This window comes from Suncus etruscus, chromosome 19 (assembly GCF_024139225.1).
Source record: "Suncus etruscus isolate mSunEtr1 chromosome 19, mSunEtr1.pri.cur, whole genome shotgun sequence".
In the NCBI taxonomy this organism is placed as follows: Eukaryota; Metazoa; Chordata; class Mammalia; order Eulipotyphla; family Soricidae; genus Suncus; species Suncus etruscus.
This window is the reverse complement of record NC_064866.1, coordinates 1,818,733-1,846,407: the sequence shown is the minus strand read 5'-3', so window position 1 is coordinate 1,846,407 and position 27,675 is coordinate 1,818,733. Positions and strand designations below refer to the sequence as shown.

Below are 27,675 nucleotides of genomic sequence, written 5' to 3'. Positions count from 1 at the left end.
GGGATTCGAACCACCATCTGTCCTGGATCGGCCACATGCAAGGCAAATGCCTTATTGCTGTGCTATCTCTACAATCCCTTGGACTCCAATTAAAGAGAGGGAGGAAAGTACCACAAATAAATTATCCTCTTTTTTTTTTTTTTTAAGTCTCAAATCCAAGAACTCCTCTGAAGGTAGAAAGTTCCTACATTGCCAACAGTCCTCCTGCAGCTCTCTCAGGTTCCACAGAATGAAGAACAAGATCTCTTGCAGGCCACGGTGATATTACAGCAGGGAGGGCATTGCTTTGCATCCCAGTATTCCATATGGTTCCTCAAGCATGGCCAGGAGTGATCTCTGAGCACAGGTTAGAAGTAAACCCTGAACACCACCACGTGTGGCTCCAATCACAAAATCCAAAAATCTCTGCCATGAGAAGTCTCAGGTGGTGAGGGGGGCAGCTGAAGGCACATATCTGTGTGTGTTGTGTGTGTATGTCTGTGTGTGTGTCCTTTTCCCCATTAGAAGCAACAAAACAGCAGGAAAAGAGTGAAGGAGAAGTTAGACTCTGGGAGCAAACACTCTCTTCGACCTCCTTCTCTCCTCCACTGTGTCCCCCCACAGCATCCAGCTCTCAAGGAAAGGTGGGGGAGTGAGGAGATTCTTGTTCTATGCAGTAAGTGAGGTCCCCGGTCCTCTTCATCCAAGAACTGGATGGGAACAACTGGAGAGATTTAGGAAAGTGTCTTGGGCTGCTAGCCACCATTCATCCATCAGTCTCACCATATGACTCAGCAGAGGCGCTGGATACAGATTTTTTTTTCTATTTTATACTTTCCTTTTTTTCCTGAACTCACCACTCTTTGTGGCAAGCTTGAAATCAAGGGCTGGACCTTCCAGCCCTCATCTCTATTGTCTCTGGGTGTTATTACAATAATGTCTCTTATTTTTCTTAAAACCCATAGATGAGTGTGACTATTCTGTGTCTATCTCTCTCCTCTGACTTATTTCACTCAGCATAATAGTTTCCATGACCATCCAAGTATAGGAAAATTTCATGACTTCATCTCTCCTGATGGCTGCATAATATTCCATTGTGTATATGTACCACAGTTTCTTTAGCCATTCATCTATTGAAGGGCATCTTGGTTGTTTCCAGAGTCTGGCTATTGTGAATAGCACTGCAATGAATATAGGTGTGCAGAAGGCATTTTTGTGTTGTGTTGGATAGAGATTTTTTTCCCTGAATGTGGGAGGCTCTGGGTTTGCTCCCCAGCATCAGTGTACATGTCATCATCAGTGTACACACAGACACAGACAAAAGGACTATGAAGAACAGCATCTGCCTCATCCCTTCCAGCAAGCCCATGTGACTCAGTTTATCTTAGAGATGAGAAAAGTGACGACAGAGGAAGGGGAGACACTTTTCTTTCATTTGTTTTTGGCTCATACCCAGCAACACTTGGGTTATTCCTGGCTCTGTGATCAGGAATCACTACTGGCAGGTTTGGGGGAAGGACCATATGGGATGCTGGGGATTGGACCTAGGTCAGCCATGTGCAAAGCAAATAAATGCCCTACTGCTGTGCTATATCTCTCCAGCCCCACAGAGGGTAAGTAAGAAATGAGTATTTTCCAGACACTTGGTTGTACAGCATTTGCATGGACTACAATTTGAATTCTTACACAGGGAACAGGGTGAATGGAGAAATCCCATTTCCAGGAGCCAGAGCGGTGGTACAGGGTGTAAGGCGTCTGCTTTGCCTGCGCTAGTCTGGGATAAACCACGGTTTGATCCCCCCGTGTCCCATTTGGTCCCCCAAGCCAGGAGCAATTTCTGAGCGCATAGCCAGGAGGAACCCCTGAGCGTCACTGGGTGTGGCCCAAAAACAAACAAACAAACAAACAAAAAAGAAATCCCATATCCATACTGAGTTCCAAATGACTTTAGAATGGTCTCCATGATGGGGCTGGAGATATAGCATGGAGGTAAGGCGTTTGCCTTGTAGGCAGAAGGACGCTGATTCGAATCCTGGCATCCCATATGGTCTCCCGAGCCTGCCAGGAGCGATTTCTGAGTGTAGAGCCAGGAGTGACCCCTGTGTGCTGCCAGGTGTGACCGCCCCCCCCAAAAAAATGGTCTCCATGTAAAGTTTCTGGAGCCAGAGGAGTAATACAGCAGGTAAGGCATTTTCACAGAGTCATTTTGGATATAATATCGGGCACCCCAAGTGGTCCCCAGCCCTGAACACTATCAGATATGGCCCCAAAACCACACCCATACAACAATAAAATCAAGAAATAGGTGTTTTCTATATTACATGAATGTTAAAATGTTTCAGTTTGGGGGCAGGGGTAGAACTTAATGGAAGAGTATATTTCCTAAATGCATTTTGATCCCCACCAAAAAAACTTTTCTATTTTTGCTGGAACATCCAAAACTTAAACACTTTTATAGAAAGATTCTATGTAGGGGCCGGAATGGTGATGTATCGGTTGGGTGTTTGCCTTGCAAGCGCTGACCTAGGACAGACCGAGGTTCGATCCCCCGGTGTCCCATATGATCCCCCAAGCCAGGAGCAATTTCTGAGCTCATAGTCAGGAGTAACCCCTGAGCATCACCGGGTGTGGCCCAAAAACCAAACCCAGAAAGATTCTATGTAATAAACATGAATGTCCCTGGAGTAACCTAAAATTATGTGATTTCAAATAAAATAACAAAATCTAATCAAAAGGTAAATTGTGTTGGGCTGGAGTGATAGCACAGCGGGAGGGTATTTGCCTTGCACACTACCGACCTGACTGGACCTGGTTCGATCCCTGGCATCCCATACGGTTCCTGAACTTGCCAGGAGTAATTTTACAGTATAGAGCCAGGAGTAACCCGAGCATCGCTGGGTATACCCCAAAAGTAAAAAAAAAAAAAAGTAAATTTTGGGGGCTTGGGATTTCATTCACCAATGTCTTGCATACATGAGGTCCAAATCTCAGAATCGTCAAAGCAAATGTTGACAAATTCAATTTTTCTACGTAAAAATAAAATATATTTTCAGTGCATAAAAAGAGTCACAAAGGGGCTGGGACAATAATTCAATGGAGGGCCCGGAGAGATAGCACAGCGCCGTTTGCCTTGCAAGCAGCCGACCCAGGACCAAAGGTGGTTGGTTCAAATCCCTGTGTCCCATATGGTCCCCCGTGCCTGCCAGGAGCTATTTCTGAGCAGACAGCCAGGAGTAACCCCTGAGCACCGCCAGGTGTGGCCCAAAACCAAAAATAATAATAATAATAATAATAATAATAATAATAATAAATAATTCAATGGATAGGATGCTTGCTTCATATGCAGCCAACTCAGGTTCAATCCCCAACATCCCTAGCAAGGCCAGTAATATTTCCTGAGTGCAGAGCCAGGAGTTACCCCTGCACATGGCCATGAGTAGCCCCAAAACTGAAGAAAAAAAAAAAAAAAAAAGAAAAAGAAAGAAAGAAAAAGAAAGAAAATCACCAAAAATGTAGAGAAGGCAGATGAACTGGGAAAAGGAACAAAAGGTTTAACTTATACACAAACCAATTAAATACTACAGAAAGACGAAACCAGTGACCAGAGCAATAGCACAACTGGAAGGGCATTTGCCTTACACACAGCCAACCTGGTTAAACCCCCAGAATCCCATTTGGTTCCTACCCCAAACCTGCCAGTAGTAAATCCTGAGCACAGAGCTAGGAATAACCCCTGAGTGTTGTCAGGTGTGGCCCATATGCCAAAAAGAAAAACTTAACCAATCAAAAGAATTTGAATATAAGTATATAAATATAAAATTTACAAATAACTGCCAGTTAAATATTAAATATGTTCAGTCTTATTTATAAAAAAAATAGTAGTTTGATAACACACTCCACTATGTCATCAAACAAGCCCTTTTCACTGTGCTAGTGGAAAACTTCAGCAGAAAATAATTAAAGCAATATTATACTGTGCTTAACAAAATCCCTATCAAACATGCAACTGGAACTGAAATGACAAGAATCTTCATGGGAGAAAGTAAATGTTCAGAATTGTGTCTATTCGAATTTTAAAAACAAACAATGCACACACATCTCTAATATTTTATTTGTCTTCCTATTTAATATTCAGCTATAGAAATGAGTACAGTGGATAGGTCTTGTCAATCCTGGTTTGATTCCTGACACCACATATGGTCTTCTGAGCCTCGCCAGGAGTGATCCCCTGAGCACAGTCAGGTGTGGCCCAAAAGTAAACAAAAAAAGCCAAATGAAACATACTTAGACATCAATATAATGTTAAAGGGCTAAACAGAGTTTTTATATTCCTCCAGCTTACTATGAAAATTTGCTGAGGCAAGTGTGTGTGTGTGTGTGTGTGTGTGTGTGTGTGTGTGTGTGTGTGTGTAACTAAGGAGAACTATACAGAAATTGCAAAGTAGCAAGTTGTCATAAATTTGTAAATATATGTTTGTCATAGTATCTTGTGGAAAATCCACAAGAATCTGATAGTCTCTGAGAGAAGAGACTTATTTTCTTGCTATGATGGGTTTTTGTTCCTTTGGCTTTGGAAGCTGTGCATGCACTGTTCATTTTCAATGTTTTGTTTGTTTGTTTGTTTTGTTTTGTTTTGTTTTGTTTTCGCATCACACCTGGCAGCGCTCAGGAGTTACTGCTGGTTCTGTGCTCAGAAATCGCTCCTGGCAGGCTCGGGGAACCATATGGGATGCCAAGATTTGAACCACCATCCTTCTGCACGCAAGGCAAACACCCTACCTCCATGCTATCTCTCTGGCCCTTCGATGTATTTCAATGAAATATAGTTTAGCTTTAAAGTCAAATTTTTAAAATAGGAAGAAAAACCCATGCACCTCCGGGTGGACTCCAAATACTCATCCAACAAACATTCACTGAGTCAGGCACTGTGTCTGTAGCTAGTACACAGAAGAGATAGTACCTCTCCTGAGGGCCTGTCACAGCCTGAGCAACCAAAAGATGAATTGTGGGGAAAAGTGACAGCTCATCCCTCCATCTAAAGCAGCATGTTTCAACCACTGTGCCACGGCATACTAGTGTCTCATGAGATCTTGTCTGGTGTGCTTTGGGGAAAAAAAAATTCCAATTTTATCCATAACATGCAGCTTTGGCTCACATATAGACCAATCATTATAGAAAAAAAAAAAACTTTGTTATCTCATAATAAAGTAATGATAAGATAATTTGTGTTTATTTGATTCCTATTCAAGAGAATTACTTTATATATAGTCAATATACTCCGAGTTAAAAAAAGAAGTTTAAGGTCTCAAATAACTTTTATTATGCATTACAATTTTTGATAAAAGAGAGGTAAAGTGTGGCCAGAAATGAGAGTTATTTTCATGTTTTATGCTTTTTGACCTCTTCAATACTTGACTTTGAGCAACACATTTTTTTTTGAGTCACCTTTCATCTTGATTTAATTAATTGTATCTGTTCATGGAAAAGTAGCTCTTACAATTGCTTTCTATAAATATTTTCCCATTCCTTTAGGTTTTATTAAAGCAATTAATTTGAAATAAATTTATTATACAGTCTGCCAAGGGGGTGGAAGGAACTTGTGGAAGAAAGGCGACATCGGTGGTGAGTTAGGTATTAGAACATTGTATGCTTGAAACAGCTCTATTATGAAAAACTTTGTAAATCATAATGTCTTTTTAAAAAGCTATAAATCTTAGAAGTCAAATATTTTAAATCTTCATTAAAATTAAGATTATTTGGGCCCGGAGAGATAGCACAGCGGCGTTTGCCTTGCAAGCAGCCGATCCAGGACTAAAGGTGGTTGGTTCTAGTCCCGGTGTCCCATATGGTCCCCCATGCCTGCCAGGAGCTATTTCTGAGCAGACAGCCAGGAGTAACCCCTGAGCACTGCCGGGTGTGACCCAAAAACAAAAACAAAACAAAAAAATTAAGATTATTTAAAAACAATAATGTTTAATATTTAAGCTATGTATCTTTAAGAGGGATAGCGAATAGTTGGCAAGTTACTAGTAGAGATTTAAAGATATTGACTATAAATCTACATGGTCCCAGACTTCTATTTTTAAAGAATCAGACTATTTGGATCTAGAAGGACCCAAGATTTCTTAGGTGTCAGCATGACTAGATATCTGTTCAAGAAACAGGTAAAAAAAAATTTAACATTTTCTAATGGTGGTGTGATTCTCTTTTCTTTTTTTGTTTTTGGTTTTGGGTCCTACCTGGCAGTGCTCAGGGGTTACTCCTGGCTCTGCACTCAGAAATTGCTCCTGGCAGGCACAGGGGGGATCATATGGGATGCTGGGATTTGAACCAACGTCCTTCTGCATGCAAGGCAAACACCCTACCTCCATGCTATGTGTGCCTTTGCACAAAAAAAGATTGAAAACCACTGATCTAAAGAGCTGGGGGAACCAATGGCTTTGTACAAAGGCAACCAACATGGTGCAAGCCAAGGATGCTGTAAGGATGACTCCAGCTCCGCCCACTTTTCTCCCCCGCGCATGCGCACACAGACACACGCTCACCCCGCCCACCTCGGGGGCGGGGCTTGTGGCAGCACTGAAGTCCCGTCGCTCAGCGCACGCCACGCCGCGGAGGGCTTTGACGCCGTCGCTCAAAGCCGATTGGTTGGTTTAGAAAAAACCGGGCGCTGATTGGTTGCTTACGCGCCTCGGGGCGGGGCTTGCGGCGGCAGAAGTCCCGTCTCTCAGCGCACGCCGCCGCGGAGGGATTTGACGCCGTTGCTCGAAGCTGATTGGCTGGCTTAGTAAAAAGCCAGGCGCTGATTGGTTGCTAACGAGCCTCGAGGGCGGGGCTTGCGCCGGCTGAAGTCCCGTCGCTCGGCGCACGTTGCGGAGCGAGTTGACGCCGTCGCTCGAAGCTGATTGGCTGGCTCGGGAAAAAAGCTGGGCGCTGATTGGTTGCTGCCGAGCTCGGGGCGGGGCTTTGCGGCGGCTAAAGTCTCGCGAGAGTGCGGCGGCGGAAGTGGAGGCAGAGGCGGCGGTGGCGGCGGGAGCGAAGCGCGAAACTGCACGTGCGGCTGGCTGCGGCGGCGGACGGAGGCGCGGTAATGGCGGGCGGGGAGCAGCGAGGGCGGAGTTTTGAGGAGACAAAGGGAGGGTGGTCGGGCAGCACGGCAGGAAGGAATGGAGAGGCTGCGGCGCCTCCACGGTGCGGGGGGGGGGGTCTCAGCATCCCCCGCGGGGGCCATGACCCAACCGCCGCCGGAAGTGACCCCCGCGCATGCGCAGTTGGAGCCGTCACAGGGGAAGTGGCCGTGCTGCGCATGCGCAATTGGAGCTGCATCCCCAAAATTTTGGAATTTGGGGTTCTGCTCCCCTCCAGCCAGTTCTGAGCTCAGCAGGCACGCTCCAGTGCCTGTATGCCCTCCTCTGGATGATGCCTGCGTCGAAGGAGGATCCTTGGCAAGGCATGAAATAGGGGTTCACCACCCCCCCATCTCTCCTCTCCTGGCTCCCCACCTGTCAACATCATCATCATCTTGCAGCACCCAAGCTGCAGAGTCTCCACGTCGCAGCTTCGCATGCAAGAGTCACCCCAAGTCTACCCCGACGTCCCCCTCACCCATTGGAGCAAGAAGGAGAGTCGAGAGTTGCTGTAATGCAGCACCCCTCTTGGGTTATGCCATTGCTGCTGCTTTGGGGTTGTAGGTTTGGCTCCTTGGTGGGACCTGGCTGGAAGGAAAGAAGAAAAGAGGGAGGGAGGGAAGAAAGGAAGGGGAAGGAGGGAAGGAAGGAAGGAAGGAAGGAAGGAAGGAAGGAAGGAAGGAAGGAAGGAAGGAAAAAAAGCTTGACCCAACGGAACCCAACAGGGGATGAAAGCAAGGGAGGAAGGAAGGAAAGAAAAAGAGGAAGAAGAGCTTGACCCACAGGAACCCAACGGGGGATGCTTGATTTGACTGCCAGCTGTTGAAAGGACATTAGAACCCAGCTTGAGGCTGCAGTGATTGGATTCTATTCCCTTATGGGAAGGGTTGTTTGTTGCCTTCCTGGAAAGCTCCTCCCATAGGGTCCCCTGGAGGGAGTGATTCCTGGGAGCTGAGCTAGAAGTAAGCCCTGAGCATTGCTGGAGTCGGTCTGTCTGTGTGTCTGTCTCTTTCCCTCTGCCCTCTCTCCTCTTTCTCCCTCACACACACCCCTTAATTCACACAGTTGTTTGCAACTGAAAGCCATTATCTTCACCCAGTTTTTCTGCTCCTTCACCTACACACATGGAGTCGGTCTGTCTGTGTGTCTGTCTCTTTCCCTCTGCCCTCTCTCCTCTTTCTCTCTCACACACACCCCTTAATTCACACAGTTGTTTGCAACTGAAAGCCATTATCTTCACCCAGTTTTTCTGCTCCTTCACCTACACACATTCTCCTTCTCCTTCCCCTCTTCTCTCCTCCTCCCCCCCCTTTCCCTACAATTGTTTGCAAATGAAAACCATTATCTTCATCCACTTTTCCTGCTGCTTCGCCTACACACCCACACACCTCCCCATCAATTCAGTTGTTTGCAGCTGAAAACCCATTATCTTCATCCACCTTTCCTGCTGCTTCGCCTCTCTGCCGACTTTTTTTTGTTTTTTTCTTTTTCTGAGACCACACCTAACAGTGCTCAGAGATTACTACTTGGCTCTGCACTCATGGTAGTGAGTAGTAAACATGGTAGTGCTGGGGGTACCAGGTGGGATGCCTGGCATCTGGGATCACACGCCCAGAGGTACTCGGGCCTTATTCAGGGATCATTCTTGGTGGTGCAAGCTGGGAGACCATGTGGGGTGCGGTTCAAATTTAGGCCCAGCCTCGGTCCTTCCCAGCTCTATCGCTCCTGCACCCAGTACTATCGCTTCTTCTCCAAGGTCTTTAATTTTAATCTCTTTTAATTCGATTGAAAAAACTACTAATAAAAACTAGCATTCGGTATTCTTGTTTCTGTGTTTTTTAATTTTTCTTATTTTTCTCAAAAGAATAGTGTGATTTGTAAATAGGTGAATTGTAAACAAACTATGCTAAGTAAATATTGTTTGTGACTGAATATCTTACATAAATATCAGCAGATAATTAGCACAACTTCAATTTCTTTTTTTTCGTTTCGTTTTGTTTTGTTTTGTTTTTGGGTCACACCCAGCAGCGCTCAGGGTTTACTCCTGGCTCCATGCTCAGAAATTGCCCCCCGGCAGGCTCAGGGGACCATATGGGATGCTGGGATTTGAACCCCCGTCCTTCTGCATGCTATCTCTCTGTCCCCACAGATTCAATTTCTGACGGCTCCGTAGTGTTTGGGAGGGTGGCAGCCACATCCAACGGCTCTCGGGTTGCTCCTGGCTCTGCGCTTAGAAATCACTCCTGGCAAGTTCGGGGGGCCTTATGGGATCCTGGGGATCAAACCATACCTACTGTTTTATCTCTGGCCCCTTAGTGCTGCATAGTAACAACTGCCCCTCCACCAAGTTTTCAGTGTTCTCTTGTTTAAACTCTCGACGCCAATGCTTAAATGAAAAACCTGTAGCCAGTTTCTTCCCAATTAATGAATTTCTCATAACTCAGTCCTTTGGTTTGCAGGTTATTTCGTGGGGGGGGTGCCCCCAATGGTGCGCTGGGGTCACTCCTGACTCTCTGCTCAGGAATCCTTCTTGGTAGGCTCCGAAGAGGGGCCAGCTCTTGGGCTTTACGTCTTCTACTAGATTAGAACTTCTATAAGAACTCTTGAGATTCGGGCCAGAGAAATGGTACAGGGCACTTGCTTTTTTGGGGGGAGGACAGCACTCAGGTCACTTCTGGTGGGCTTAGGGGTCTACAGGGGACCGTGCTGCGGAGGATCAAACTCAGGTTAGCAGTGCTGAAGGCAAATGCCCTACCCATTGTGCTATCACTCCGTCCCCAAGGCACTTGCTCTTGCAGCTGTTGAACCCTTGTTAGGTCCTCCAATACCGCCTATTGTTCGTCACCAGGTGTGTGATCCAAAAGCCAAGAGTAAATAAAACTTTAATCCATCTACCCTTTTTTCTTTTTCGGGGGGGGGGGGGGGGGGCTATGTGCTCAGAAATTACTCCTGGCAGGCTCAGGAAGCTATGTGGGATGCTGAGGAATGGACCTGGGTCGGCTGCGTGCAAGGCAAACCTACCTGCTGTGCTATTGCTCTGGCCTTTTTTATAGATATCATTGGCACCTGGCCTAGCATTTGAATTGGTCTTCCCACGCTTTTTTTTTTTTTTTTTTTTTTTTTGGGCTGCACCCAGTGACGCTCAGGGGTTCCTCCTGGCTCTGCACTCAGAAATTGCTCCTGGCTTAGGGGATCATATGGGACACAGGGGATCAAACCGCGGTCTGTGCTAGGTCAGTGCGTGCGAGACATGCCCTACCGCTCGTGTCTCCACTCCAGCCCTCCCACATCTTTGATACTAAAAACACACCCATAATTAAAGGGGTTTTTTTGTTGTTGTTTTGGGGCCACACCCGTTGGCACTCAGGGCTCTGCACTTAGAAATCGCTCCTGGCTTGGAGGACCATATGGGACGCTGGGGATTGAACCGCGGTCCGACCTAGGCTAGTCCTTGCAAAGCAGACGCCTTATGTCTGGCGCCACCGCTCTGGCCCCTCCCCAATTAAAGTTTTACAAGGAATACATGAGTTATCAAAGGAATTTTTGGATACTATGGAAGCCTGTAGGAGTAAAATTTAGTCCAGTATGGAGGGTCAGAATTGGAGTGGTGATTGTCTCAGAGACAAATACCAGATAACATTTGGTCTTATGCATTTGGGGAAGGGAGATTTTAATTTCCAAGTCTCCATTATGATATACCGTCACAAATTGTTCTTTGAACCAAAGCTACTTAAACTAGATGAATGTTGGGTTTGCAAAAATCCAGAATTATTCCTAGCAAAAAGACATGATGAGGGATTAGAGAGATAGTGCATGGATGGGGTGCTTGCCTTGCATGCTGACCAGGGTCCGAACATATACACAACCCTCAGACTGTACCAGGAATAAGCCCTGAGCATAGCAACAACAAAAGAAAAAAAGGTTTAGAGACTGATGGCACAATGAGTAGGGTGTTTGCCTTGCATGCAGGTTTGATCCCAGCATCCCCTATGGTCCCCCAAGTCTGCCAAGAGTAATTTCTGAGTGCAGAACCAGGAGTAACCCCTGAATGCCACCGGGTGTATTCCAAAAACCAAAAAAAAAAAAAGAAAAAACAACATAATTTTAAAAAGACGGGGTGGTCAGTGGAAAGAATTTAAGAAGCCTGACTTTTTTCGTTTCAAGTACAGTAGTAGTTTTAATGGGTATAAATAATGTGTTCCAAAGCAAGCAGTTAACCCGAATCCATTGGACCGGGTAAGTGGCTCTGGGGTAGATAGTTTGCCTTGCTTGTAAGAGGCCCTGGTTCAATCCCTGACATCAGAACCAGAAGTCCTGGAGCTAGAGAGGCCCTACTGCAGGTAGGGCCTTTGTTTTGCATGTGGCAGACCCAAGTTCAGGCCCTAGCACCCCAGGAGTAATTTCAGAGTGCAGAGCCAGAAGTAATCAGATGTGGCCCATGAAAATAAAAGTCCTGCTTTAAGTCTCGTTGCAAATTGTGTTGTATGGAAATCCCTATTACCATAAGCCTCAGTTTACCAGTTGGTACCTCGAGCCGTGAAATCAGGTTATCTCTGGGTTTTAAGCGTCAAGTTCTGAAACATCACTTTGCTCTTTAAGCACAGTTATTGCTTGAAGGTGGTAGTGAAAGCAGACAGTGTAAGATTCTGGATCATCTCCTGCTATTGTTGGTTCACAGTCGGTTTTGATCCCCAAGTCTTTAAAGCCTAATGACCTTCTCATCACGTTTACTAACCTCCTGACTGAAAGCTGATTGCTAGGTTTTCAAACTCTGGTCATCACCAGAGTAGCACACATTGGATAATCAACCAGTGCATTGAGTTTGTAAGATGAATGATCTGAATTTTACTTGTTGGTAATTGTGCCCTAAGTCTACTCCTGGTTCAGTGCCTATGGTTCTCTCTCTCTCTCTCTCTCTCTCTCTCTCTCTCTCTCTCTCTCTCTCTCTCTCTCCCCCTCTGTCTCCCTCCCTCCCTCTCTCTCTCCCCCTCCCTCCCCCTCCCCTCCCACCCTCCCTCTCTCCCTCTCCCCCTCCCTCCCTCCCCCTCTCTTCTTCCCTCCTTCCCTCCCTCTCTCCCTCTCTCTCTGTCTCTCCCTCCCTCTCCCCCTCTCCCCATCCCTCCCTCTCTTCCTCCTTCCCACCCTCCCTCTCTCCCTCTCTCTCTGTCTCTCTGTCTCTCCCTCTCTCTCTCCCCTCCCTCTCTCCCTCTCTCTCCCTCTCTCTCTGTCTCTCTGTCTCTCCCTCTCTCTCCCCTCCCTTTCTCCCTCTCTCTCCCTCTCTCTCTTTCCCTCCCCCTCCCCTCCCACCCTCCCTCTCTCCCTCTCCCCCTCCCTCCCTCCCCCTCTCTTCTTCCCTCCTTCCCTCCCTCTCTCCCTCTCTCTCTGTCTCTCCCTCCCTCTCCCCCTCTCCCCATCCCTCCCTCTCTTCCTCCTTCCCACCCTCCCTCTCTCCCTCTCTCTCTGTCTCTCTGTCTCTCCCTCTCTCTCTCCCCTCCCTCTCTCCCTCTCTCTCCCTCTCTCTCTGTCTCTCTGTCTCTCCCTCTCTCTCCCCTCCCTTTCTCCCTCTCTCTCCCTCTCTCTCTTTCCCTCCCCCTCTCCCCCTCCCTCCCTCTCTCCCTCCTCTCCCCATCCCTCCCTCTCTTCCTCCTTCCCACCCTCTCCCGCTCTCCCTCTCCCTCCCTCCCTCCCTCTCTCTCTCTCTCTCTCTCTCTCTCTCTCTCTCTCTCTCTCTGTCTCTCTCTCTCTCTGTCTCTCTGTCTGTCTCTCCCTCCCTCCCTCTCTCCCCTCTCTCCTGACATGGCAGTGCCAGGAATCCTCTCACCTATGCTTCCTGCATGCGATACCTGTGCTATCTTTTGATTTATATCTTGAGTTCTCAACGATCCCCTCTTTAAGAAGTCTTAATGTCTAGCTCTTCCAGGCTGTTGTACTTACCAAAGTTTATTTTGTTTCTCCGTTGTATAAATTGAGTGTTTGTCTTTCCTATTAGATTGAATTTCAGTCTTTGGTCTGAGTTTAAACACAGAATTTGAATTTGTTTTTGAGCCACACCTGATGGTGTGCAGGAATTTCTCCTGGCTCTGTGCTCAGAAATCGCTCCTAGCTTAGGGGAACATAGGGGGCGCCGGGGATCAAACTGCGGTCGTTCCTAGGTTAGCCACGTGCAAGGCAAACACCCTACCACTGTGCCACCGCTCTGGCCCAAATTTTTTAAATTCTTCATGCATTGACAATGACTAACTCAGGTTACAGGGATGAATATGGAACTCAAACTTTGGTGAAAGGTTTTATTTGCAGCTTGGGGAATGAAGTTCTGCTCAGGTGGTACAGTACATGATCCAGGCCGTGAGTTCTATTTCTGATGCTGCACGGAGCTCCTATCTGAAAAAGAAAGGGGATGGGGCTAGTACGGAGAGTAAAGGCGCTTGCTTTGTGTGGGGCTGACTCAGGTTCTATTCCTGCACTAATGTGGTCTCTTGAGCACAGAAGAAGGCATTGCCCCTGGGCACGTCCTCACTCCAGCCCAATTTTATCCAGCTTTTAATTCTACTTCAAAGCCCACCTGGGTTTTTTTCACCCAACTGAAAAGGAGAGGAAGGAGTTACGGCAGAGGGAGACCCATTTCCTAAGGTGATTTATATTCGTGTACTTAGTAACAGTGGTCCTAGAACAGTGATCCTCAAACTCTGGCCTGCTGAGGACATTGTCAGCTCTCAGGGTGTGTTGCCTCCACAAGCAGCCCTCTCTTCCCAGGCCCACAGTGCACATTCCCCTCTGCCAGTCAGATGGTGCTGGAGATGAGGCTCTTTTCCCCTCTTCTTTTCGCATTTCAGGATAGAGGTCAGAGCACTGCAGTTTGAAAATGCCCACCGAGCGGACTTCTTGGGCAAGCTTGTCCACCATTCAGAAAATCGCACTCCTCCTCGGGATTCCCGCCAGCGCCACAATCGCCTACATCCTATACCGCAGATTCAGAGAAAGCAGAGGTGTGTGAGCCCAGGGCTGATCCGCATGGAGCGTTCACCCAGACCTTGTTCCGTGTTAACTTGGAAACTTGCCTAGCTAGACTGGAAGGCTCGTTTGTAGGCTTGTTGATGGTTTTCTCTGAGGGATCTTGGGAACTGATTTTCTTTCTTTCTATCGCCTTAATGTACAGTACTTTTACAGACTCAATTGGTACCCTTCAGCATCGTCAGTGCTGTAATGTCCCTCCTGCCCCTAGTTTCTTTACTCATTATCTCCTTGTGTGATTTAAGTTGTTAAGAGATTAGCAATTGGGTTTCCTGATATTTTGGACCTTGGATATAGGACCCAAATAATTATTCAGAACGAGAACTTTTGAATCGCCTAATGAATGTATCCTCGGGCGCTACTTTTTTAGCCTCTCTCTTCTGTGCTTTTGGTGTCTTCCTTCTGTAAAAGGTATGTTCTGGAAGTTGTCATTTTCCCACCATCCAGAACCCCATCTTCCTAGAGCCAGGCGCCTTTTCCATTTTAGCATCTGAAGAAGTAGCTCGGAGATAATCCCCTTTCTCTGGGCCTGGAGGACCCAATCAGGCTCATCATTGTGGTTGAGATCCTCCGTTACCTCCTGGCGCAGTGTTTCTTTGCCAGATTCTAGGGAGGGCTAGTCATAGCTCTGGGCTGCTTAAGTCTGACCTGACGAACCATGAATCCATTGTGCAGACGAGCGGCTCACCTTCGTGGGAGAAGACGACATTGAGATCGAGATGCGAGTTCCCCAGGAGGCCGTGAAGCTTATCATTGGCCGGCAGGGAGCCAATATCAAGCAGGTGAGTGCGGTTCAGAATTCTGTGGGTCTTGACTCTGATGACTCCTGGTTTCCCTCTTGCACCCATCCCAGGAGACAGGCCCATACTGTGTGTGTGTATGTGTGTGCGCGCGCACTTCTACATACATGCAATACACATTTATAGCGGCGTAAAGGCACTTTTTAATTGACTGGGCTATTTCCCTTCTGTTTCCTAAAGGTGAGTCCTGCTTCCTAAAGAGAAACCAAAGTATAGCTTGAATTGACATTTTTGATTAAGTGCTTCTTAGCTTAGTCGAGTTTGAGTCATTCTGCGGTGAAATTCATGAGTTCTTATTAACACATAGTATTATATTGCTGTCTGGTTTCTCCTGTTTAGTTGGAAAGTCAATAAAACCATTTTTTTATTTTTTTGGTTTGGGGGCCACACCTGGTGGCGCTCAGGGGCGACTCCTGGCTCTGAGCTCAGAGCTCCTGGCAGGCTCTGGGGACCATGTGGGATGCCAGAAATCAAACCCAGGTCCGTCCTGGGTCAGCCACATGCAAGACAAACGGCCTATCACTGTGCTATCTCTACGGTCCCAAAATACTTCTATGATACAAATAAAATCAGGGGGAAAGAAGTTTTTGAGTAAATAATAATAATAAATAAATAATAAACAAATAAAATAATAAAAGTAATGCAAAACACAAATACCAGAACACCATGAGTTACCTAGTACTTGCAGCTAATCCCATCTGTGTGGGCGCTGGAGCAGTAGTGTAGGAAGGCATTGCCCTGTGGCCACCCCGTGTTCTAGCCCCAGCATTCCGCTTGGTCCCCTGAGCATCACCAGGACTAATTCCTGAGGGCAAAACCAGGAATAACCCCTGAGCACCCCTGGGCGTGACCCAAGCCCTTCCACCTACTTCCAGGGTTTGGTTTAGAAATCCCTGAGCTGTAAACGGAAGCTCTCTCAGCAAGCTGACCTGTGTCCTTTCCTCACAGCTGCGGAAGCAGACCGGCGCTCGGATCAACGTGGACACGGAAGATGTGGGCGATGAGCGAGTGTTGCTCATCAGCGGCTTTCCCGTGCAGGTGTGCAAGGCCAAGGCCGCGATCCATCAAATCCTGTCGGAGAACAGCACGGTGTCTGAGCAGCTCTCTGTTCCCCAGAGATCTGTGGGCAGGATCATAGGTATCAATGAGCAACTTCCTTTCTGTCGACCTTTCCCTTTATTTCAGACCTTCTCAAGGAGGTTTCCTGGCCTCTCTTCCCTTGCTGGGACATAAAAAAATAGACTCTGAAACTAGAGTTTTACTTGTAGTTCTGGTAAAGCAAGAACCCCCCTGGTTAGGGCCCAGGTGGGTACAGTGCATGTGGTGATCTGGGTTCCATCCCCAGCATCCCATATGGTCCCCAAACCACTGCCAGGAGTAACCCCTGAGCATGACTGGGTGTGGCTAAAGGAGAAAAATGGGGAGAAAAACCTCCGGTAAAACCAAACCCTTCACTGTAAGAAGTATATGATCTGAACCTTATAAATAGGTCACCTGAGGGTTCAGGTGAATATTTTTCCCACATGCTAGAGGTTTGATGGGAAGTTCCAAATCTTTGTTATCCCAGATCTTGAGAGCTAAGGTAACTGAGGGAGCCAGGGGGACTCCCTGAATATTCCAAGAGGGTCCAAGTGAAAAATTATATAAATGGCAGGGTGGGGGAAGCTCAACCATAGCGTGGAAGTAGGGTACCAACTAGGAGACACCAAGGGGGCAGGGATGGGAGGGTGGGCCACAAGAAGGAAACAAGATCAGAGGGGCCATGGACAAAAAGCGGTTGAGAAACAATGCTTCCAGGGAGACTTTCTAAGGACATTTCTCCACTGGTGGGAGAGGCAGGCAGAGGCCCTTCAGGCCAGGGTCTCCCACCTGAGGGAAGCGGAGTGGGTGGAGGAATCAACAGTGGGAACTCAGGTGTAGAATTGAAAGTGATCCCAACAGATGATACGGTATTGGAAGAACATCAGTAGCTCCTGCTTTCTGCTCACTGTCTTCTATCTGCTCAGTTTAGCAATGAAAACTGTCTCCTCCCATCTCTGATAGTAATTTCTCCAGTAGTGAAGGTGAGCTTCGAGGGAAGGCCAGACTTAGATTTGATCTATCTATCGTTCCATGCAGGAAGAGGCGGCGAGACAATCCGTTCTATCTGTAAGGCCTCCGGAGCTAAAATTACTTGCGACAAAGAATCAGAGGGGTCGTTACTGCTATCAAGACTTATCAAGATCTCAGGAACACAGAAGGAAGTGGCAGCGGCCAAGGCAAGTAACTGACAGACTTAGACTATCGAAGAGAAGACTCCGTGTCCCCACTGAACCTGGGCTCCAAATGCCTGGCCCTGGAGTGACATTTCTCCTCTTATTTCCCGTAGCATTTGATACTGGAGAAAGTTTCAGAAGACGAAGAACTTCGGAAAAGAATCGTTCATTCCGCAGAAACCAGAGTCCCCCGCAAACAGCCCATCAGTGTCAGAAGAGAGGACGTAGCCGAGGCTGGGGGAGCAGGAGAGCCGGTTCCCTGGAAAAACGTGATGCGGGTGTCAACGCCAGCTGGTCCTCCTCCCACCAGAAGCAGCGACTGTGTTGGCGTGGGTCCAGAAGAAGGGCCCTGGGAGAAACCCCGTGACGATCGCTCTCAAAAGCCTGCAGATGGGACCAGCTCAGAGACGTCCATGTTTGAAAGTATGTAACAGGGGACGTAGTAGCCGGTAGGAGATGGAAATACCGAGTTAGATAAGCCAAAATTGGATAGCTTCTATTTCCTTGCCAATACTTGTAAATAAGTCTTTGTATTTCAGATAAAATTTTATGGAAATATTTTATTTGGTAGTACTAAGTCATAAGCATAAATAATAATTTTTTTAGGGAAAAATAAAAACCTGTGTAGCCAGGGAGCTAACACAGGGCTTAAGGCATTTGCTTTGAAACTGGCAGACCCAAGTTTGATCCCAGAGCCCCTATGATTCCCCAAGTACCATTAGGAATGTTGCCAAAACAATGAAGTTTTAGGGATAGAGCAATAGTACAGTTGATAAGGGTCAACCTGAGTTTGATTCCCAGCATCCTGTATGGTCCCCTGAGCCCCCCAACAGTGATTCCTGAGTGCAGAGCCAGGAGTATCCCCTGAGCACCAGTATGTGTGGCTCAAAACAAAACAACTGAAGTTTGGGGGTGCTGGAGCTGATAGTACAGTGGGTAGAGTCCATGTCTTTCTTGTACATGGCTGACCTTGTTTGATCCCAAGCATGACTAGGAGTAATGCCTGAGTAGCACTGGATATGGCCCAAAAATTCCAAGTAAATCCAGAGATAAACAACTAGTGATGGAGAATGATAAAGAAGTAGGATAGGACCAGAGTGATAGTACTGGGGAGGGTGCTTGCCTGGCACATGACCAGCCCAAGTTTGGCCCCCAGAACCCCATGTGGTCCAGTGAGCCCTGCCAGGCATAACCCCAAAACAAGAGTACGCTAATTAACAGGGAACTAGTCTACATAGTTAAATCAAATACATGTATTTCAGCAAACATACTTGTTAGACAGAATATTCGATACTTTCCCTCCCGCCTCCATCCTTGCTTTAAAAATCTTTATTCAGGTGCTAGAAAGAGAACAATGAGTTGAGCATAGATGAGTTTGATCCCTGGCATTTCATATGGTCCCCCAAATTCTCCTGGGAGTAAACCTTGAGTGCAGCAGCTGATCATCTTTGGTAGAGCATGAGAACAGAAACGTGAAAAGCATGTGCGTGCATATATTGTACTGGGATGGTTAGAGCAAAGGAGGTCCCCGAAGAATTCAGACTAGTTCAGGGTCACCAGAGTCTGTGACAGACGAGGGTCTCGAGTAGGCAGGCCACTGTCACTGCTCCAAGACACAGTATATGGGGCTGATTTGAATACATGGCAAATAATTTAGAATGTAAACTCAGGGACCAGAGAGAGCACAGCAAGCAGTGGGGCGTTTGTCTTGCATGTGCGAACCCCCGACAGACCCCAGTTGAATTCCCAGCATCCCATATGGTCCCCCAACCCTGCCAGGAGTGATTTCTGAGTGCAGCACCAGGAGTAACCCCTGATCGCCACCAGGAGTCACCCAAAAACCAAAAAGAACATAAACTCCCTTGTTAATTGCATAGGACACAGAGCAAGGGCCAGAGCAATAAAAAAGTGATAGCCACCTGTCTTGTACATGCAACTAACCTGGGTTTGATCCCCAGCATCCTATATGGTCTCCTATGCCCTCCCAAACATGGTTTCTGAAGCAGAGCCCAGATTAGTCCTGATCAAATCCACACACCCATCCCAAAAAACGGGAGGCTGCAGAACATCCCTTTCCTCAGGATGTTTGGGTCTCTCCTGCAGCCATTTGGAATGGTCGTAGCTACTCCCGCATGTGGCTTCTCACTCCCAAGGGCTGGTCTCCCCGTTCTTACTAGACCTGCTTCTGCGAGGGTAATGAACCAGCGCTTATCTCTGTGATTAAGTCCCCAGCCCTGACTTCAGCTTCCACGCTGATGAGTTCTTGGAAGTGTATGTCTCTGCCTCGGAACATCCAAACCACTTCTGGATCCAGATCGTTGGCTCCCGCAGCCTGCAGTTGGACAAGCTCGTAAGCGAGATGACCCAGCACTATGAGAATAGCCTGGTACGTTCTCCTCGGAAGAGCGTGGGGTTACGGACAGGGGCCTTTGCCCTTTTATTATGCAACGTCCTTCCTGGGAACCAGCTCCCTCTTCCTCCTGGTATTCCCAGCTTAGGTTTTCGTTTGTCTGATTCTTTAACTGACCCTTTCCTGACTCTCCCGCTTCCTGACTTCTCATTCTTCCCACGCGTAGCCTGAAGACTTGACTGTGAATGTAGGTGACATCATAGCTGCGCCTTTACCTTCAAATGATTCCTGGTATCGAGCCCGGGTCCTTGGCACCTTGGAAAATGGAAACATGGACCTCTACTATGTTGACTTTGGAGATAACGGAGAATGCCCATTGGGGGACCTCAGGAAACTCAGGTCTGTAGAGAGGCCAGGGAAAATCAGGCTGGAGTCAGGGGCATGTGAAAACGAACGATCACATTCTCCAAGGCTGGCTGGTGCTATGTAGAAGGGAGGAATTTGTAAAGGCCGTTCCTACAACACTGGGGTTTTTTTTTGTTGTTTTTGTTTTGGGGCCACACCCGGCAGCACTGAGGGATTACTCCTGGCTCTATGCCCAGAAATCACTCCTGGCAGGCTTTGGGGACCATATGGGATGCCGTCCTTCTGCATGCGAGGCAAACACCCTACCTCCAAGCTATTTCTCCGGCCCTGGTTTTTTGTTTTTTTTTAACCATACCTAGAGCCACTCAGGTTACTCCTGGCTCTGCGCTCAGAAGTCGCTCCTGGCAGGCTCAGGGGACCATATGGGATGCCAGGGATCAGACCCGGGTCAGCCGCATACAAAGCAAATGCCCTCTCTACCTGCTGTGCTATCTATCACTCTGGCCCCTAGGATTCTAATTGCAATTTCTTCCACTTCAGGAGTGACTTCCTCAGCCTTCCATTTCAAGCAATCGAGTGTAGCTTGGCACAGATCGCCCCTGCAGGTAAATTGGTGACTTTATTGCCTTATTGACCTTGCTTCTAAGTACAGAAATGTTGTATGTAGTATACAGGAGAGATTCCACAGTCGCAGACTTTTTGTGGGGGCTTGGTTACCTTTTCCTCGCAAATTCTGGAAAGTAGCCAGAAATATACTAATATTGTCCAGAGCGATACACAGCAGATAAGTGTGTTTGCCTTGTACGCAGCCAAGCCAGGTCCGATCCCCTGCATCTCAGATGGTCCCCTGTGCCTGCCAGGCATAATTCCTGAGTGTAGGACCACTGACTGTCCCAAAACAAAATAACGAAAAGAACGTCTGACATCAGAGTCTCCTCGAGTGGAAAAAGAGAATTCTGGTGAGATGGCTCACGGGGCCTGAGTGCATGCTTTGAATGATGGAGCAATCCCCAGCTCTCCGTGGTTACCTGGTTACCGAGCACTGAGCCAGAAGTAGCCTGCGTATCGCCTCCAATCATAATTTCCGTCCCCCACCCCACCCCCGGGATATAATCCCGCCCCCAGCAGCACCAGTTCACACTTGGGCGTACTCTCATCTGTTGCCAGGCGGAAAGTGGGAAGAAGCAGCCCTGGACGAGTTCGAGAGACTGACGCACTGTGCGGACTGGAAGCCCTTGGTGGCCAAGATCTCTAGCTACGTCCAGTCTGGGGTCTCCACGTGGCCCAAGATCTACTTATACGATACCAGCAATGGAAAGGTGCCGTCACATGTGGTTCCCACTCTTCCTTTCCTTTTCCTCCTAGAAACCTGTGTCCAAGGTCGCTATCTTGTCAACTTCCGTTCACCTTCCCCCCAAGGAACCTTAACATTTCTTTGCTCTTCCACTGTTTCCTCGCTAGAGAAAATGCTTCCCTTTCCATTTTAATTCTCAGAATCTTGATATCGGGTTGGAATTGGTTCGTAAAGGATATGCCGTTGAGGTTCCTGAGGACGTGGAAGAAAGCAAAGCTGTCCGAGCTGTGTTGCAGGAAATGGTGAGTGCTCTTTTTTTTTTTTATCAGCAGGGACCATCGGGCCAGTCAGGTACCAGGAGAACCCAGAGGAGAGCCCAGGACAGGGAGGCATCTGGTCATGATACTTTCGTAGAGAGCTTCGCAAAGATTTCTGAATTGCTTTACTAGTTCTCATCAAAGGAGACAGTTGTCCTCTCCCCAGCCAACCTTCGCTGTTGTCAGACAGGTCCTCAGAACAGTTACACGTCAGCCTCTCCTTTCCACCAGCAACACTTTCTTCTTTTCATTCCTTCAGACCACAGAAGCAGACATATCTCACAGCAGCAGCATGCTCATTGACGCCATGAAGGGCCCCAGAGAGATCCCCAGAACTCTGTCCTGCTTCAGCCTCTCAGGTACAGACAGCAGTTCCCCCACCCACCTTGTCTCTGGAAGTTCTTGGTTCCCACCCAGTGTCCAAACTAGATCATCGTGGCCTATCAAGCCATCACTGAGAAGCCATCTTCCCCCAGACCCAGCAGTGTCTGCTAGAAGAGAACAATGCCTCTCACCCTCTCCTCCTTTCTCCCGAATAGAGGCTGCCTCGTTCTCGGGGGATGATGATCCGAAAGATGATTTCTAAGTCTGAAGCCGGCTTCAGCTCCCTCTGCCATCTGCCGTGAGTCAAGCGCATCTCTTGGTAGCCACATTCCAGGAAAGGAATGAGGGCACCAACAGGGACTGGGGTTTTGGACCTTCCCACAGCCTAGCTTACTGATGATGCTCCGCAATGCTCACACCCATTCCTGTTACTGTTTTGTGTCTTTGGCAGGATTTGGTGCCTACAGAAAGGAATCTGTGAGAGACCTGCGCAGTCCTTCCAGGATTATGGATGGGATTCACCTATCTATGATGTGAAGAGCATTTTCTCTTTCCAGCACTCTGCCTGAAAGTATGTGAGCAGGACCAGAAGTCATTTACAGACTTTGATCTCATCAGGGGACTGATTAAGGGCAGTTTTGGAGTGGTGAGCCTCAAGACTGTCCTCGTGTCAGAGGCAAAGGCAAAATTCCAGCATGGTTTTGTCCAGCCACCTCCAAAAGTCCAGCCTCCCAGTTTCAACTGCTGGTGTTAGTGGACATGACGTTTTGGGGAATGGTGGCTCTGGCTGTTTGCTATAAACTTTGGTTATATGTATACAGAGTGATCCTAAAACGCTACATACTACACTACACTCAAGAGAATGTTTCTTTCAATCATTTGTGTGGAGCCTTTGCTGAATAAAGTTCTCAGAATTATGTGAAGCCAAGATGGTGGGATGACTGGTGGAAGCCGGTCTTTGGGATGTCGTCTGAGCTGGCGAGAGTTGCAGAACAGACCTTCCCTAGAGGGATCGTTCCCCAAAATGTCATGTCCACTAACATGACGATTAGGATAGGATGGTCATATGCTTGCCGCATGTATATTGATCCCCAGAACTGCATGTAGTTCTCCAAGAAACAACAGGAGTGATTTTTTTTTTTTAATACAAGAGCAGGTCTTATTCTGGGGTACTAAAGCGGGAGGGAGGGGCTAAGTAAGTTGCAGGCTTCTCCAAAGCGGGAGGGAGCCCCAGTCCATAATCCAGAGTTGAGGGTCGAAAGTCTAGGAAAGGAGATGTGGACGACTTGATTTTGCAGGCAGCATGTTCACGTGCCCCAGGAGAACACATGCACCAGGGGTACAGCCCCTCGGCACTGTCCATTGTCTAGTGAAATACTTAGAGCTCGCCAAGAACAGAACCAGTTTTGGGTTAAGCTGTGTGAATAAGACCCTACATAACCTATTTGGAAGAAAAGGCCTGGACTGGGAGTCTACATACAAATATGGGTTTCAGGGCTGGAGAGAGAGCACAGAGGCAAGGCGTTTGCCTTACATGCGGAAGGATGGTGGTTCGAATCCCGGCATCCCATTTGGTCCCCCAAGCCTGCCAGGAGCGATTTCTGAGCGTAGAGCCAGGAGGAACCCTGAGCGCTGCCGGGTGTGACCCAAAAACCAAAAACAAATGCTGGTTTCAGGAATAGAATTTGTATGGTTCTTACAAGTCTTTGTTATTTCAAATTTGTTTCTTTATAATCTTGTGAGAGCACAATGATGGGTCACCTGAAAAAACATGTATGTACATTATATTTTGGGGGGGGGTTGTTTTTGTTTTTTTGGTTTTTCGGGCCACACCCCTTTGATGCTCAGAGGTTACTCCTGGCTAAGTGCTCAGAAATTGCCCCTGGCTTGGGGGGACCATATGGGATGCTGGGGGATTGAACCACCGTCCTTCCTTGGCTAGCGCTGGCAAGGCAAACACCTCTAGCGCCACCTCGCCGGCCCCTGTACATAGTATGCATATTTTTAATATATAATATCTATAAATATGTCTGATATGGGTGGTAGAATGGCAAACGAGCTAGGAGTAAGGCCCATCCCTGCTGTCCAGTCATATGAGAAGCGATCACCAAGGGATCCCTGAGGAGTGGCCTCTGAGCACCCAAAAGCACCCACCCCCTAAAATGTAAAACAAACCTTTGTTTTCGTTCCTGAAATGTGTATTCAATGAGTTTCTCTTGATAAGATTTATTTCCTACTTGCACTTCATTCTCCACCCCCCCCCCCAAAAAGGAAAAAGCACGGTGAACGCAGGATGGTTGCACTACCCTTTAATCGCTAGGATGGAAGGTGTTCCGAATCACATCCTTGGCCCCTGATTCCCAGTTATTCGGTGGCCGAGCCCACGTCCGCGTGTTCAGAGAGGGGGCTCAGGTCCCGTTCCAGGGGGTACACCATGAAGATGGCATTATCCCAGGGAGGGAGAGCAGGGTGATCTGGCCTGACGACTTCAAAGCCCATGTAGCTGAAGGCCCTGAGGAGGGCACCTGTGGAGGGAAGAGCCCGTTAGAACACACTCGGGAAGCTGCCAACTGAAGTTTCCCCAGGGAGTTAACTTCCATTCCACTCAAGAGCAGTGATGAGAAAGCACATTGCTTTGGAATCTAAAAACTTCGAAGCCCTCCAGGCTCTCACTTTGTGATGTTCTGTGAACTAATTCTAATGAATTTCTTTGTATGTGTTGAGTTAATACATTTGTCTTATCTTAAACTTGAAAATGTTTGAATTCCTTGGTGGAGGGTTTTGACAAATCCCTGAAATGCCCACAGGTGCGTATTTTAATATGGGGGGGGGGGGGGGCGGGGGGAAGGAGTCAGAGGGAAAGCTGCTGCTAACTGCTTCCACACTAAAGGCCAAAACTGTCTCTACCTCTGTCCTTTCGGTTGCTTTGGAAGTTTACAAACACGGAGTCCACGCCGGTCTTCTCCTCCACATACTCCAGGATTGCGATCAAACTGGGGGGTCAGAGGAAAACCATTGGTGAAATATTGCCCAAGATCCAGAAAGATCAACTGGGAGCAGAAGAAATCATTCGGGTTACTTTTCCCTTGAAAAGTTGCTAACTCATTTTGATGGCCTTTTCTGAAGCCATGAGTGGACCAGGCCGTAAAATGGGCCTAGGGACAAAGGGCTGTCCCAGAAAGCAGCCGGACTCCCTATTCTGACCTTCCATCGTATTTCTGAATCCAAGCATGACAACCTCCCCAGGGCAGTCCTGTGTATTTAAGACGCAATTTCAGTCGAGGCTTGGTGGTGAAACACGTCAAGCTCTGGGGCCTCCCCTCAGTTAACACACCCTCCGCCTCCTCGTGACAGCATGAGTGGAACCCCCACCTTTCCCTGTTGCCTTGGTCCACGACTTGATAGGGGATATCCAAGAAGAGGCGATGGTCACAGAGAAGGCCGTGCCAGTGGGCCGAAGTCTGGGGGGTGAGGCGGAAGTAGAAGTCTAACTGAACCGGGTGTTTATGGAGCAGGGGGTCAGTAGAAAGCACCGTTAAGTTCCCAGCCTGGAAAAACGAGCATAAATGGCAGTCACCTGCTCACAAGCTCATCTCATCACATGTCAAGATTGGCCAGGTGGCGTCTAGGCCAGAACTGGAGCCAAGAGCTTGGCTTTCTAACTCCATGTCTGTTCTAATATTCTTGAAAGCTAGACACTGCCTCACGATCTGAGTTCAGTGCCATGAATCTTTCATCAGATAATGGCATTTACACTAGAGGACTTATCAAGGAAAGTCGTACCATACCATCTATTTCCACCACAAGGGTACATTTCCCCATCTTTTTCTCTAAGTTCTCCCACTTCTCGTTTCAAATGCAATAGTTTATAATGATTTTTATGTTTTATTTAAGTTTTATGACTTAGGAGGTTCGATTTCTAACCCCAGTTAGCATCTAAACAGCACTACATCCCATCAGTTTTCCCCCTGCTTTCCCTTTCACCTAGTCTGTGACCTTGATTTAAGATTCTAGGCCAGTTTGATGGAGGGGTGGGGCAATTTGGGCCAAACTCAGGAGCACTTAGATTCCTCCTGGCTCTGCACCCAGAAATCACGGCTGGCTGGCTTGGGGGGGCACACCATGAGATGCCAGGGCTTGAACCCAAGTCGGTCACATACAAGGCATATGCCCTACCGGCTATGCTATCATTCTAGCATACTAGCCTGGGCTAGAATGGTCTATAAAGCAAAAGATTGGGGGGGTTTTGTTGTTGTTGTTGTTGTTTTTTGGTAATTCCAGAGATTGAAACATCACATTCATGAGCTCTAACCAGGGTGAACATTCCCAAGTCTCTGTCCCAAGTCATAGTCCACTTACTGAATAAAGTTCCTTGAATTCATCTTTTTCACCCTGCTCGGGACTTCCGCCCACCCGGAGTCCTGCTTGGGACTCAGGAGCACTGAAGGCAGCAGCGGGGCCGGAGTGTCAAGTCCTCCTCTTCCTTATAAGTGATACTAATGGGGTGGGGGGAGACGACCAAAAATTAGTTTCTGAGGTCATTATCCTGTTACAATGTCAATTTTCATTTCCCCAAGTCAACTTGAAGATAAAGCCTTCGGAAGAGAAGACATCATGCCAGCCTTCCAACCTGTGTTATAATTCATTCGCTCACTTGTCAAAATATTTTTCAAGCTTTTCCCAGAAGTCCTGTATCACCCACGACAGCTAGAAATCACCATTACCTCTTAGTACACGGCCAGCAAGGCATCATCTTTTCCCGGAGGGTGACCCGGTATTTGTAGCAGTAGAGGTAATAGGCGAATGGCGACCAGAGTGGATAGAGATAGTTCCGTGTTCTTCCCCTCTTGATAAAAGTGAGGGAGTAGGTGGAGGGGGACCTGAAACAAGGCAGTTTCTCAGCTCAGTGCCTCCCTGGGCAAAGTGAGCTTCAGAGGCCAGCAGCAGGGTTTTAGCTCAACTGGTACCATTGTGACTTCACTTGACAACTGTGACATGGACTGACATCACCCTGTGTCAGTAACCAACCCAAGCCCTGCCCTTCTCTATCCCCCTCCACCGAGTAGTTCAACTACTCACTTTATGGCTCTGCCATGGGGTGGAACAGCTTCCGTGCCTGTCGGTGAACAGTTACACCTGAACATTATTTATACGTAGCCCTCAGTCTGTAACTCAGTTTTTAAGGACTGCTTGCCATCCAATGAAGTCAGGAGGCACTCAAGGCCCCAGATCTTGCATTTAGCCTAAGTCCTTGGGTTTCTGCTTCCTCCCCGTAAGAAGACAGTTTCTCCCTGCAGCAAGGAGGTTCAGAGATCACTGGCAGGAATGTAGGCAAACTGATGCCATTGTGACCTAGACTGGCACTGTGACAAGCTGAGGTAAGCCTTGCCCCCACTTTACCCCCAAAAACCAAGGCATCTGTCCCATTTCTGGTCCCTTCATAGCTATGCCAGGGGTTAACACACTTCACAAGATGGTTGGTGACTTAAGTGTTGACATTTACCCAGTCTGGACTTCGTACACTTCCCCTAAAATTTATTTAAAGGTTTGGTTGCATTCCAGCAATGATGGGAGGCATCTGAGGCCCAGATTCACCATCTGACCCAAATGTCTCCTCATTCCTACTCATTTCATTGTACTATCCCAGTGGTCAGCAACCTTTTTTTTTTTTCAACAGCCAAATCTCGCCAAAACCACAATTGAAATTTATTTTGAGAGCCACATTCTTTTTTTTTTTTTTTTTTTTTTGGCAGCGCTCAGGGGTTACTCCTGGCTCCATGCTCAGAAATCGCTACTGGCAGGCTCAGGGGACCATATGGGATGCTGGAATTTGAACCACCGACCTTCTGCAG

At 47.7% G+C, this 27,675-nt stretch overlaps 2 protein-coding genes across 2 annotated transcripts; one reads left to right on the top strand and one right to left on the bottom strand.

Annotated features, from left to right (window-relative positions):
• The first annotated feature begins 6,995 nt into the window (after window positions 1–6,995).
• Window positions 6,996–22,282, top strand: TDRKH (tudor and KH domain containing). The gene is made up of 13 exons (XM_049765974.1): window positions 6,996–7,066; window positions 13,940–14,092; window positions 14,793–14,899; window positions 15,866–16,055; window positions 17,036–17,175; window positions 17,286–17,595; window positions 19,398–19,558; window positions 19,749–19,921; window positions 20,429–20,493; window positions 21,056–21,207; window positions 21,383–21,484; window positions 21,759–21,858; window positions 22,039–22,282. Exons 2-13 carry the CDS (start codon window positions 13,969–13,971, stop codon window positions 22,083–22,085), a joined length of 1,671 nt encoding a protein of 556 aa, XP_049621931.1. The 5' UTR covers window positions 6,996–7,066; window positions 13,940–13,968; the 3' UTR covers window positions 22,086–22,282.
• A 1,905-nt stretch (window positions 22,283–24,187) lies between these two features.
• On the bottom strand, window positions 24,188–26,820 carry OAZ3 (ornithine decarboxylase antizyme 3). The gene is given in 7 exon segments (XM_049765999.1): window positions 24,188–24,348; window positions 24,731–24,816; window positions 25,196–25,371; window positions 26,183–26,257; window positions 26,259–26,319; window positions 26,548–26,725; window positions 26,805–26,820. Coding segments are annotated over 7 exon segments (753 nt in total).
• Window positions 26,821–27,675: the final 855 nt, after the last annotated feature.